Below are 11,648 nucleotides of genomic sequence, written 5' to 3'. Positions count from 1 at the left end.
TGAACGTTAGCTCTGAAATGTATGGTAATTTACATACAATAATACCTAATAATATATGTTATGCAATTATATAATGAATCCAGTTGGTTCCCACTTCCAACATAGCCCCTTTTGCGTGCCCTTGTGGTCACCCCCCCAGGTCGGGCTGAGATACCTTTTGACTTATCTTGACCTGGCTCTGAATGTTGCCGGCCTGCCTTAGAGCGATCTTCTGGCTCTGTGCTGTTCTCTCTCTCCCCTCCGGCACCCATTTCCTACCTCTCCACCCAAGGTCCAGGCCTCCCCACGCCCACCCCCTGCTAGCCACCCAGAAATGGAAGTCTTATCTCCTTCCCCTGTTCGAGTCAGCTGGTAAATGTTGGACAATATCTAAATTCATTATGCTGTCCTCAAGAAAGGGCTAGGGGTCCTAGAGCAAGCCCACCCCCCAGGGGCTAGGCTGACACAGGTATCAGGTCCAGCAGGGTAGGGTCAAAGGAATCCCCAGCTCACACACTAGCCTACAGCTGTGCCCAGGCAGGCTGGGCTTTAATGTGCTCCCACAGCTACCTTTCCCTCCGTGTGCCCACACCCTTACCCACCTCTCAGAGCATCACATCCCCTGCCGTTTTACCCCTGCAAAGAACAGAACAGTGATCATTTCCGCCGGGACCTTACAAAGCCCATCCTGTGTGATCACAATGCAGAAGGAATCAGCCTTGGTGCGTCCCTCCTTCTAGCTGCTAAAGCCCACACTCCCTCCCTTCTGCCTCTCCCCACCCTCTCCCCTCTCCTTTGAAGTCAGAGTAAATATTTACAGTGTTTTCACCTCGCCTGGATACTGTCTCCCCTCAAGGTTGTTGGCTCTGTCTCTTTCACCTTGGGCTGCCTTGCGAGAGGCAAAAAAAAAAAAAAAAAAAAAGAATACAAGAATACTGCCTGCTTCCAGCACTGAGTCTGTCGCCGCGAAGCAAGGAAGGCAGGTACGAGAGACTTAGTGGCGGCGGAGACATGGGACAGGGAGGAGGTCAGGGAAGCTGGTAGTTCTCAGCCCAGACCACACACTCAGGAGCTAGACAGCCCTGAAGGAAAGTTCCAGCTCCCCACGGTCTCCGCTGTAAAGGGAAGCCTTAAGAAGTTGTCACCCTTTCCTGTCACGACTGGTTTGCTTGGGGTTGTCACTGAAACGAACTCCACAACTCTTGGCTTCAGAGGCTAAGTTCTCGAAGCCAGGTGAATTGAAGATCGAGTAAGGACGTCTAGCGGTGGACAGAGAGAAGGGAACATCTGGATTTTTACTGAGCTAAGCATAGACTCACATGTAAGTTATAAGATTATCACCACCCAGGTATGGATGTTGGTACAATCCACGAATCTTATTCTAGACTTCCCCAGTATTACGTGTACTCGTGTGTGTGTGTGTGTGTGTGTGTGTGTGTGTGTGTGTGTGTGTGAAAAGCTTGATGCCAGGCAGCTTCATGCCTCCATCACCTCGGTCAAGGTGCTGAACCATTCCAGCACCATAAGGATTCCTCTCACCCCACCTCTACCCCATCCCTAACCCCTGGCAACCATTTACCTAGCCTCCATTTACTCAATGTTTTCATTTCAAAAATGCTACATAAATGGACTCATGCAGTAGGTAACCTTTGGAGGTTGTTTTCTGTTTTGTTTTGTTTTTTCCATTTCACATAATTCTGGAGATGCATCCAGGTTTATAAGTATCAATAGTCCATTCCTTTTTCTTGCTGGGCAGTATCCCGTGGCATGGATGTATCCCGTGCCCCGGGGCTATGCGAACCACATTTTTGGTTATTATAAGTAAAGCTGCTGTGAACATTCGTGAACAGGTTTTTGTGTGAACGTAACTTTTCATTTCTCTGGGATGAACGCCCGAGAGTGCAATTGGCCGTGTTCTCCTGTGGCTTTTCCCACATCTCCCTCTTTTTCTTTCTCCTGCCTCTCCCGGGGCAAGTGATGTCAATACTCGTGGCCCAGACAGCACCTGGAACTGTACCGAGAGTGGGAGCATCCTCCTTCCAGACCTCTCCTCCAACCCTGGAATCTCCATCCCTGCTGAAATGACAACTTCCCAGGCCTAGCTCATCCGGTTTAGAAACTTGCCTGGCAGACGTTGAAATTCAGGGAGAGGGCTATTACTGGAGGCAGCATTTGGCCTGAAGGTAGGGAGACCTGAGCAGAAGCCCCCGACCCCCACCCCCACCCCAGCCTGCTGCTTTGTCCTGGAGAAGTTACTTCCCCTCATAGCCTCCATTTTCTTGTCTTCAAAATAGCCTAGATGATGGCCACATTCTCTTTGAACCTCTCATGTTGTGCTCCTGGCCAGTGGAGGAGGGAGAGGCTGACCAGTCCACACAGGGATGGGCCCATGACCAGGGCCTTATTAATGGATTTCTGACCGACTGGGAAGGACTGTCCTCCTTCCTGGGTCCTCACCAGCCTGGCTTGAACGCCTGCTCTGTGCACAGCCCTGTGTCAGACGCCGAAGATAAAAATATGCGTAAGGCAGACTCTGGCTCTCAGGAGCTCCAAGTCAAACGAGAAATCCTCACCAAATTTCATGTGCCGGGTATGGTTCTGTAAATGTACTGCAAACCTCTTTATCCTGTGTGGGAAATGATTAAACAGTGTTGTGCATTTGATATGACAATCTGTTGCTTTAATAGAGCCCAGGGTAAGATAAGATTAAAAGAAGTGCCACAAAGGAGAACAGGAGAATCTTTCATCTCTAGAAAGTAATGAAGACAGACCCCAGATATGAGAAAGGTCTGGCTCTAAGTGGCGCAATCAAATTATAGAAGGCTATAATGAGCTTGACACAATTGGATTTCCATTTGCAGCTCTCAACACCCAGTCCTCACCCAAGGCAGTAACAGCCGCATCCGCAAATGATGAGCAACGTGCTTGAATGTAGATGTGTCCCTGAGGGGAGGGCTGGCGCTGTCCTGGGCCTGGGATGAAAAGGGGAGAGGACTGACGGGGCTTCCTGGCCTTCCTTGCCCTCCTTTCCGGGCCGGATCCCCCTTTCCGCTCTCGCCGTCTAGAGAAGCCCTCTCCCTCCGACTCATAGGCAGATCTGCTGGGCCCAAGCCCCGGCCTCTTCCCCGTATTCAGAAGCCCGGAAAGGGAGTCGAGCTGTCCCCGTGGGGACACGCAGGCCACAGGAAACCAGAGACCTAGTGTGTCCTTGTGCTTCCGTTGACAGCCTGAAGCCGACTCCCTGGCCTCTTTTTAGCCCATGCGGCCGCCCAACAGGACCCTCGGAAGGGACGCTTCCCCTGGCCGGGGAGAGGTAGACGGAGACACGGAAATTGCCACAGTTTCCCAAGGCCGCTTGTCCTGCTCGGAGTGCATGGTGAAGTTACAGCGGACTTTCACAAAGGCAGGGGAGGGGCTCCTCTGGCCCAGGATCGGCCCCGTGAGTCCCTGTGGGCTCCTTTGCTTCCAGCGGCGTGGACCTACCTAGAGCTGCCTCTACATCCGCAGGAGCCCAGACTCTGGCTGCATTTTTGTAAACCAGCAGGAACCCTTCTCCCGAAGCCTCTTTCCTCTTGGGCCTCCCTCCGTGGTTGTGCTGGCGTCGCGGTGCCACTGATTATGGCTATTAGGAAAGACAGGAGCAGCCAGCATGCCCAGTGGGTCCCGCCTCCCCTGCCTCTGCAAGCAGGACGGATGCGTGCTTGCCTTGAGATACCCGGCGGCCCCCCTGCAGGGGATCTGCTGGGGCCTCCCAGGCTGGGGCCAGGGAGCCTTCCAGTTGTCCTAGTTAAAGCCAGAGCGGTGTGTGAAAATGTGTTCCATCCTCCCCTCTCTCTCACACACACACAGTGGGCCACCGCGTCACACGCGCGTGCACCTGCTCTCGTTCCCACAGGCATGCACAACAAGCACAAACACGTTATTGGCCCCTCCATGCCTGCATCCACACCCCAAAACAGACCTGCGATTTTAAAGACTGTTATTGATTTAAAAATTACTAGGCCATGGGGATACGTCTGTGAACAAAACGAAAACTCCTGCCCGCAAGGAATTTACATTCTGGGAGGCAGTGACAAGGTAAATGCAGACACCGTATCCGCCCTTAGTCATAAGTGCTAAGGGCAAAATAGAAAGAAGGGAAGAAGTGAAGACATGTTGAAGGGCACAGATGCACACTCCTTGCTTTTCTCCTAATTGACTGATGTTTGGGCACCTGCTGGGTACAGGGAACGGCCCTGGGCCCTCGAGGAGCGTCGGGATATCCCGTCTTCTCCATGTCCTTCGTTTCTCCACAGGAGGTGGGAGGGCACCAGAAAAATCGGGATGAACCAAATTTCAGGGTCATCAGAGAACATGCTAGCTCTGGAGCTGGGGGCCCTGGGTCTACAGCTGGGTGAGATAACACATGCTCCTTTCTAGAGCTGGCCGTCCAGTTAGAGATGAGAGATACTGTAGTGCGAGACCGAGTAGGTAAAAGTCATGAAGCTTTTGGGAGGAGGCGGGGCTTTGGTGAGTGGTATTTCTGCTGCCAGGATTGCACCAAGGCTGGAGAGGTGAGTAGAGACCCCTGGAAACTCTGACCAGGACCAGGCTGCCCCGAGTGGGTACGCAGTCTCAGACCCGGTGCCAGGGTCTGCGAACAGAGATCCGTAAGTGGCCGGGAAGAAGCTCCTTCCTCCCCTTCTTCAGGCATCACCTGGAAACGCAGCCGCGCTGGGACGGCCTGCTGTCACTGGCTTTGCCAGGCTCACTGTCTGGTCTCTCAGGCTCGCTCACTCTTTTTTTCTCTGCCAATCGCAGAAGGCCCGCCTTGCTAGGATCCGTGTGGCCAAGACAGGCAGCTCCAATGCCTACCTGCATAGCAAGCGCAACGGACTCCTCACGGAGGCCATGGAGCTGATGGTAGGTGCCTGCAGGGCCTGGGCTGGGGAGGGGGAGGAGAGACGGGCTTCTTTTCTCTTTCCAGGGACACCACCCCCCCCAAAGCCCCCAGTGTGAACCTAAGAAGGACGTGTTTCCAGACCTTCTCCCGGGAGCACCCCTCCGCGGACCCTCTCCCATGGGATTCTCACCGCTACCCCGGACCCAGCTGTAGACCCAGGGCCCCCAGCTCCAGAGCTAGCATGTTCTCTGGTGACCCTGAAATTTGGTTCATCCCGATTGTTCTGGGGCCCTCCCACCTCCTGTGAAGAAAAGAAGGACATGGAGAAGACGGGCGGAGCCACCAGCATGATCCGCAGCCTCTCCTCTTTTCTGATTAGGGCACCCCAGAGGAGGGGCACGTGGGCAAGAGCACATCACTCGCTGAGAGCCAGCACCACCACCTGCTGCACTGTCTAGAGAAAACCACTGTGAGTCCCAGCCCGCCGCGCCCCTTCTCACCCCTGACCCCCGCCCTTCTCTCTGAGGGCTGGAGCTCACAGGGGGAGAGCTCTGTGCCCGCATCCTCGCCCCGGGCCCAGGCTGCAGATGTCCGAGTCTGTCCCCTTCAGATCCAAAGAGTAGCCACGAGGTCTCTGTCCGCCCTCAGGAGGAAGACCCCAAGGAGGGTGGTGGGGGGGGGGCGCGGTCTCCAGGGTAGGAGGCCAGCCCCGTCCTGCAGCAGCAGAGAAGCACATTGCCCCCAGCTTTTCTGCACACCTCCACACGGCCCCTAGAGCCGTGTTTTCATGGTTACTGGGAGCTGAGGGCTCCGCCTCTCGGTTTCTCAGTCCGGATGGGCATCACTCTGCAAAACTCGGTCTGAATTTATCCTAGGTTGCTACAGGACAGTGGGGAGGGGCATCAATTTTTGTCCTGTCCCTGGGGCTAGGCTGATGCAATGTGTAGGTCCCTTTTGCTCCCTACACTGCTCCTTTAGAGGACAGTGACTGAAGGAGGCGGTGCCTATATTTCTCCAGCCAGGGATTGTATGGGTACCGCTCCCTCTTAGTCACTCTGTAGCACCCAGGGACTTCAGATTCTGCAAGACTTCTTGTTAAAATAGAGCCATGGTTTAGGATGCCGTAGCTGGAATGTGGCATGTTGCCTGTGCCCCACAAACAGACTGAAAGGAAGGGCAGTGGGGCCAACCCTGGACCCTTGGCAAAAAGTGCAAGAAACAGTAGGGAAGAGGAGAAGTCAGGGTGGACAACCCAAGAGAGACAAAGTGCAACCCTTCCCTGTTCCTTCCTAGGCCCGCCCTCCCCAGAGAGCCCAAGGTCAGGGCTCAGCACCCTAGGGAAGGAGGTTTCTACTTCTGAATGTCCCATATCCTGGCCTCTAGGTGCAGGGGGAGTAGACGTCAGAGGACTCTTACTGTGAGCCAAGTGTGGATACTGTGGATGGCAGTTGAACCCAAAGAGGGCTTCCCAAATGGGAAAGTACTCGGAGAGAGAACCCTAGTTTCCAGGACTTATCAAATATGTCTTACTGTCAAGACCTGTATATGTATATCTAGAACTTCTCTCAAAGACTCAGAGCTTGCCAACGGGATAGGCCCGGACCCAACTGCCCTTTCCAAGTTGCATGTGCTGGGTGGAATGTGTCAACTGAAAGGATATGGGTAAAAATGTTTCGGTTTGAGAGGCTGGAATGTTGGCATTGAAGGGATGGAATGCTGAATTTGCGGGAGCGAAGCGAATGTCGGACTGTGGGCGGTGGGGGCCTGGGGTGAAAGCGATGGAATGCTGGACTTCAGGGGAGGAATGTTGGGCTAGAAGAAGCAGAATGTTGGGATGGAAGGAACGAATGTGGGTTTGAACAGGGTCGTGTTGGAACAAGGGGTGGAATGTTGGACTCCCGGGTGGAATGCTGGGATGGAGGGACTGAATGTCAGAACGGAGCTTGGAATGCTGGAATGTACAATCAATGGGTTTTTATCTTCTGTTGGCATGTTGTCCTGTAGGGGTTGTCCTATCTTGTGGATGATCCCCTGTTATCTGTACGAACCTCCACCATCAAGGTATCACTTTTTTTAAAAATTCAATTGATGTGTTTCTCTCTGAATCTTCTGAGTCTGTGGATTCTCCTCTTTTTACCCCCGGGTCTGGTTCTCTGCATGTGCTATCAATTCTTCTGGGGCTTTTCCTACCTCTATTGCCACTCCCAGTAGCAGCTCAGGCTTGGGGGTGTTTGTGCTGAACTACCTGACTGCTTCTCTGCTTCCCTCCTTCGACCTCCCCAAGGGCTTAGAGAGGGTGGCAGAACGTGGCAGCCATGTCGGTCCCCTGTGAGTGTCCCTGGGCCCCTTCCCCAGCTCCGCAGGGACTCCTGGTACTGGCTGCCAGGGCTGGTCTCTCTCTGCACGCTCTTCTCATGCTTATTCTCTCCAGACTGGCGGCCTCGGCCAGACCATTAATGCCGTAGGTTTTTAGTCACCTTGACCAAACAGCCTTTTTTTTTTTTTTTTTTTTTTTTCTGGTTATCCCAGGTTCAGCACCAAGAGGCTGTTAGCATTCCTTCCCCTGCTTACATTTGACTTAGGGAATCCTGTGCCTCCAGATATATTAAGGATCCACATCCCGTAATCAGTTGGGGGGGGTAGGACACAATAATTAAAGAAATCATAACCCTGACAGACCCATTGGCCTTCAAGAGCAAAGCTTTCCCCATTCCATGAATAATCCAGTGCCTTTAAAAGCTTATATCTCACACACACCCAAGATTCATAAGGATCTTACCCATTAAATCCAACCCAGCATTCAAGACTGCCTAGCCTACCGACTCCCCAGGGTCAGTGACTCCTTACCTGCCACCTCCAGGAGATCCTGTGCAAAGCCTGCAGAGTAAGTCAAGTCTGCTTCGAGCTCTGAGGATGCCACTAAATCCCTCTAGGTCCTCTGTGTCTTGTCAGCTCAAAGCTGTAGACGGGGTGTATGTCCCATCACGATTTAATGGCTGCAGTCCCCACCCTTCAACCTGATGGCCAGGGCTGCCAATAGGAATCTTTCTCTTCCTGCATTTGATGCCTGTGGGACATCGCCCCTCCCGAATGCTTCTCCGTGCTCCAGGCCACTGGGATCCCTCCTCTCGACGCCCAGACAGAGACAGGCAGCCACACGGCGCACGGGGGCTCATCCCCCTCCTTCCCCATCTCCTTTTCCTACCTCTTCTCCTTCTGCTTCCCACAGAACCACGAGTTCATAGATGAGCAGATGTTTGAGCAGAACTGCATGGAGAGCTCGATGCAGAACTACCCGTCCACAAGAAGTCCCTCACTGTCCAGTCACCCAGGCCTCACTACCACCTGCTGCTCCCGTCGTAGTAAGAAGACCACGCACCTGCCCAACTCCAACCTGCCGGCCACTCGCCTGCGCAGCATGCAAGAGCTCAGCACGATCCACATCCAGGGCAGTGAGCAGCCCTCCCTCACTACCAGGTGGGTGGCTTCCAGCCGCATCAACTCCCCAAGGCTCGAGTCCTGCCGGTCCCAGCAGGGAACAGCTTCAGCCTTAGGAGAGCCTCAAGTGAGCCCTCCTTCCCCTTATGTAATGCACGAGCTCCCTCCACCTTCCCTATCTTTACAAGTTAACCCAAAGGCCCTTCATTTGCTTGGGAGGGTACTACAGCAGGTGGAGGCCCAACGTGGGGTTAGATACCAGAAACAGTAACTGGGAAAACAAAAACACAAAACAAAGAAAAAAACCTCCCCTAGTGCAAAGAATGATCGTTTTCCCAGGGAAACAATTTTCACATTTGTGTTCGACATGGCTTATCCCAGGCTGACTTTGAACCACAGACTGACCTTTTCCCTCCCTTCTCTGCTTATACTTAGGCCACTTCCCACTACCTCCAGGGAGTTGCAAGGGACTCAGGGAAAACAAAATTCAGATGCCACAAAGGATAGGTAAACGGTCTAGGGCAGGGAGAAAAAAACGCATACTCTGAATTCCAAAGCCCAGTATACAGTGACTTTGCAATTGTTAGAAATAATAATTAGAATGGAGAGTGACAGGCCGATTACCAAAAGCAGAGACAGAGGGACACGGGAGCTTCCTCCTAGTTACCTTGAGCTAGACGTGGGGGGTGGGGGGGCGGTCAGGGATGCTCGGGGACACTAGCAAGAAACACCATCACCAACTCACTCTTTTTTTATCTCAGTCGCTCCAGCCTTAATTTGAAAGCAGACGACGGACTGAGACCAAACTGCAAAACATCCCAGATCACCACAGCCATCATCAGCATCCCCACCCCCCCAGCGCGAACCCCAGAGGGGGAAAGTCGGCCACCCCCTGCCAGCCCCGGCCCCAACACGAACATTCCTTCCGTAGCCAGCAATGTCGTCAAGGTCTCTGCCTTGTAAAACCACTGGACAGAGGGCCCGTGCGGGGAGTGGGAGTGAAGGGGGCTGGCATGTGGGTGGGTGGCCACTTGGGACCACTCTCTTCCCTCCCTTCCCCACTCCTTCTGCCGGCCCCGTTGCACCCCTAGCACTGAGACTTGTGCCTGGAAGGAAAAGGAGGCAGCAAAGGGGCACCTGAGGTTCACCACTGCTGGCGTGGCCGTGGCCGTGGCATCTCGCTGGGGCCAGAGGAAGGGGGGGGTGGAGATGGGATGGCGGTGGCGGGGGGGGGTTGTGTAGAGGCTGCGTGCCAGGACAGGGCCTGGAGGGGGGAGCCTCAGACCCAATAGCAGGTGTTTCTGGAGACCCGGGTGAGGAAAATACAAGACCAAGAGCAGCACAGAGGCCGAGTTGTCACATGCAAAACAGGAAGAAAATATAACACTGTGTATTTAAGCACCTTTTTCAAGGCTCTTAATGGATAATATTTATTCATGGGAAAAGGTGGAAAACAAAACACCAACGGATTTTTGTGAAATATTTTTCTCCATGGACCCAATACCTTTGAACCAAAACAATGCATTTTGTGAGGGTTTTGTTTTGTTTTGTTTTTTCTTTCTCCTTTTATAGCAGAAGCTTTTAGGCTAAGAAGTCAGTTATTGCTGAGTTCTCTCTCCATTCCCCCAGGTGGGTGAGGTCAACTGAGCCTGGGCCCCCACTGCCCAGCTGACCTGCACAGAGCTGCCAACTGACCACACAGCAACACTTAACCCTCCGTCTGTCCTTTGTCTCTGTACCTCTCTGCTTCACCCCCTGGCTGTTTTTCTCTGTGTCCAGCCATCTGTCTCTACATGGACCCTGGTGATCCTGAGACACATTAGTAAAGCCTTCTCCACTTCCAAGCACCTGCAGACTCATGCCTGGGAGTTATAGCTGTGTGAGTGCAGCTGTGGAAGAGAAAAGAATAAAGCTAAAACGGAAGAGTTTAGGGATGAGGGAAGTCCACTTTATAGAACAAAGTGCTTCCCTTGTGGTGGTGGTCTTTGCAGTTTCCATTTCTGGGGGCAAAAAAGGGAATGACCGGATTTTTTACACTGGGATCTTGACACAGAAAATAGCCAAGACCTAGGAGGTACAGTGGGGTCAGGTGTGTGCTAGCGAAGAGAGAACAGAAGAACCCAGGGCTCATAGCTGTAGCCGGCCTGCTGGAGCACCTTGCTATGTACCCTCTTTCAGGACCCACCATAAAGCCCATCCAGAATTCTGCCAAGAGGCCCCATAAGCAGTTTCTTTCAGAAAGGGCAAGCTTTCGACTTACCTTATGACTGAGGTAACTCCCATCCAGAGGCTGTAGACGATTAAGCCTGTGTGCTTCATGAAGGATGCTCCAAAGTGTGAAAGCAAGTAAGCAATTCTAGATGATTCTTACCTGGCCTGAAAAATGTTTGAGGTCTGAAGGGTCTTCAGGCCTGATGTCCCCAAAGGTAAATGAAGTGCGGGTGAAGCCTGATCACCTCCATGCAAGGAAGGTGATGTTACTTCTGGAGAACCTGTTCAAGTGGTTTGCACCCTGGGGGCGGGGGGGTGGGGGGACTGGGAAAGCATTTCTGGAAGGCTTCTACCATTTTTCACTGCTTGTAGGCAGGCAGGTGGGCCTCAGGGTTAGTGACAAGCCCCTGCCCACCCTCCCCAGTTGCGGTCTCTCTAGTCTGGGTTCTGAGATACAGGTTAGTGATCAGCAGTTTCACCGTAGGCCAAGGACCTCTCTGCCCACCACAACAATCTAGACAAGTTTCACCAGTTGGGAACCTACAAAACACCTTCTGTGGGCTTCCCTATGACCCCAGCTCTAATGAAGCCCCAGCTCTAGTGACCCTGTGCAAGGGGAAGGTCAGTGGGTTCTGAGGTGGCCTCTAACCAGAAGGTGGCCAGACGGACAGAGGAGAGGGAGGCTGCTCTCTGCTGACCACCGACTGAGTCCTTTCTCTGGGTCTGGCTTCATTAGGGGGAAATCACCCCATGAGAATGAGGTGGTTTTGGCCTTCTGAGCCTGCAATCTAAGAAGACAGAAAAGCTTTACAACTACGAAGGAATATATGTGTACACCCCCCCCCCACACACACACACACAAACACAACACCACCAAGCTAAACACACCTGACAGTAAGTACTTAAATCCATTCCCTTCATACACATATCCCATTAGGGAAGGCAAAAGCCTGGGCTGGACTCCATGTAGAAGTCAGGCACAGGACTAGAAACGGAATTTTTCCTTTGAAAGAATGATAACGGAACAAAGTTAGGAATATTGTAGTATCTAAGTTTCCATCATAAAAACTGAGTGGGGTAAGGGATGAAGAGGAAAGTAGGAACATGGTTACATACACATACAAAGTGCCCGTGTTTA

General features: G+C 52.8%; 1 protein-coding gene across 2 annotated transcripts in view; it reads left to right on the top strand.

Annotated features, from left to right (window-relative positions):
- The window catches only part of KCND3 (potassium voltage-gated channel subfamily D member 3), a 208,852-nt gene extending 199,368 nt beyond the window's left edge, over positions 1-9,484 (top strand). Inside the window, exons 4-8 of one of the 2 annotated variants that reach the window (XM_027615773.1) lie at positions 4,780-4,881; positions 5,241-5,330; positions 6,866-6,922; positions 8,091-8,338; positions 9,061-9,484. In XM_027615773.1, coding sequence (XP_027471574.1) covers positions 4,780-4,881; positions 5,241-5,330; positions 6,866-6,922; positions 8,091-8,338; positions 9,061-9,262 — 699 coding nt within the window. In that variant the 3' untranslated portion in view covers positions 9,263-9,484. The remainder of the gene's footprint in view (positions 1-4,779; positions 4,882-5,240; positions 5,331-6,865; positions 6,923-8,090; positions 8,339-9,060) is intronic. The other variant, XM_027615781.1, reaches the window with a different exon arrangement.
- The last annotated feature ends 2,164 nt before the right edge of the window (positions 9,485-11,648 follow it).

Source organism: Zalophus californianus, chromosome 4, assembly GCF_009762305.2.
Source record: "Zalophus californianus isolate mZalCal1 chromosome 4, mZalCal1.pri.v2, whole genome shotgun sequence".
Classification (NCBI taxonomy): domain Eukaryota; kingdom Metazoa; phylum Chordata; class Mammalia; order Carnivora; family Otariidae; genus Zalophus; species Zalophus californianus.
The sequence above is the reverse complement of the archived record's forward strand: the minus strand, read 5'-3'. Positions and strand labels throughout refer to the sequence as shown.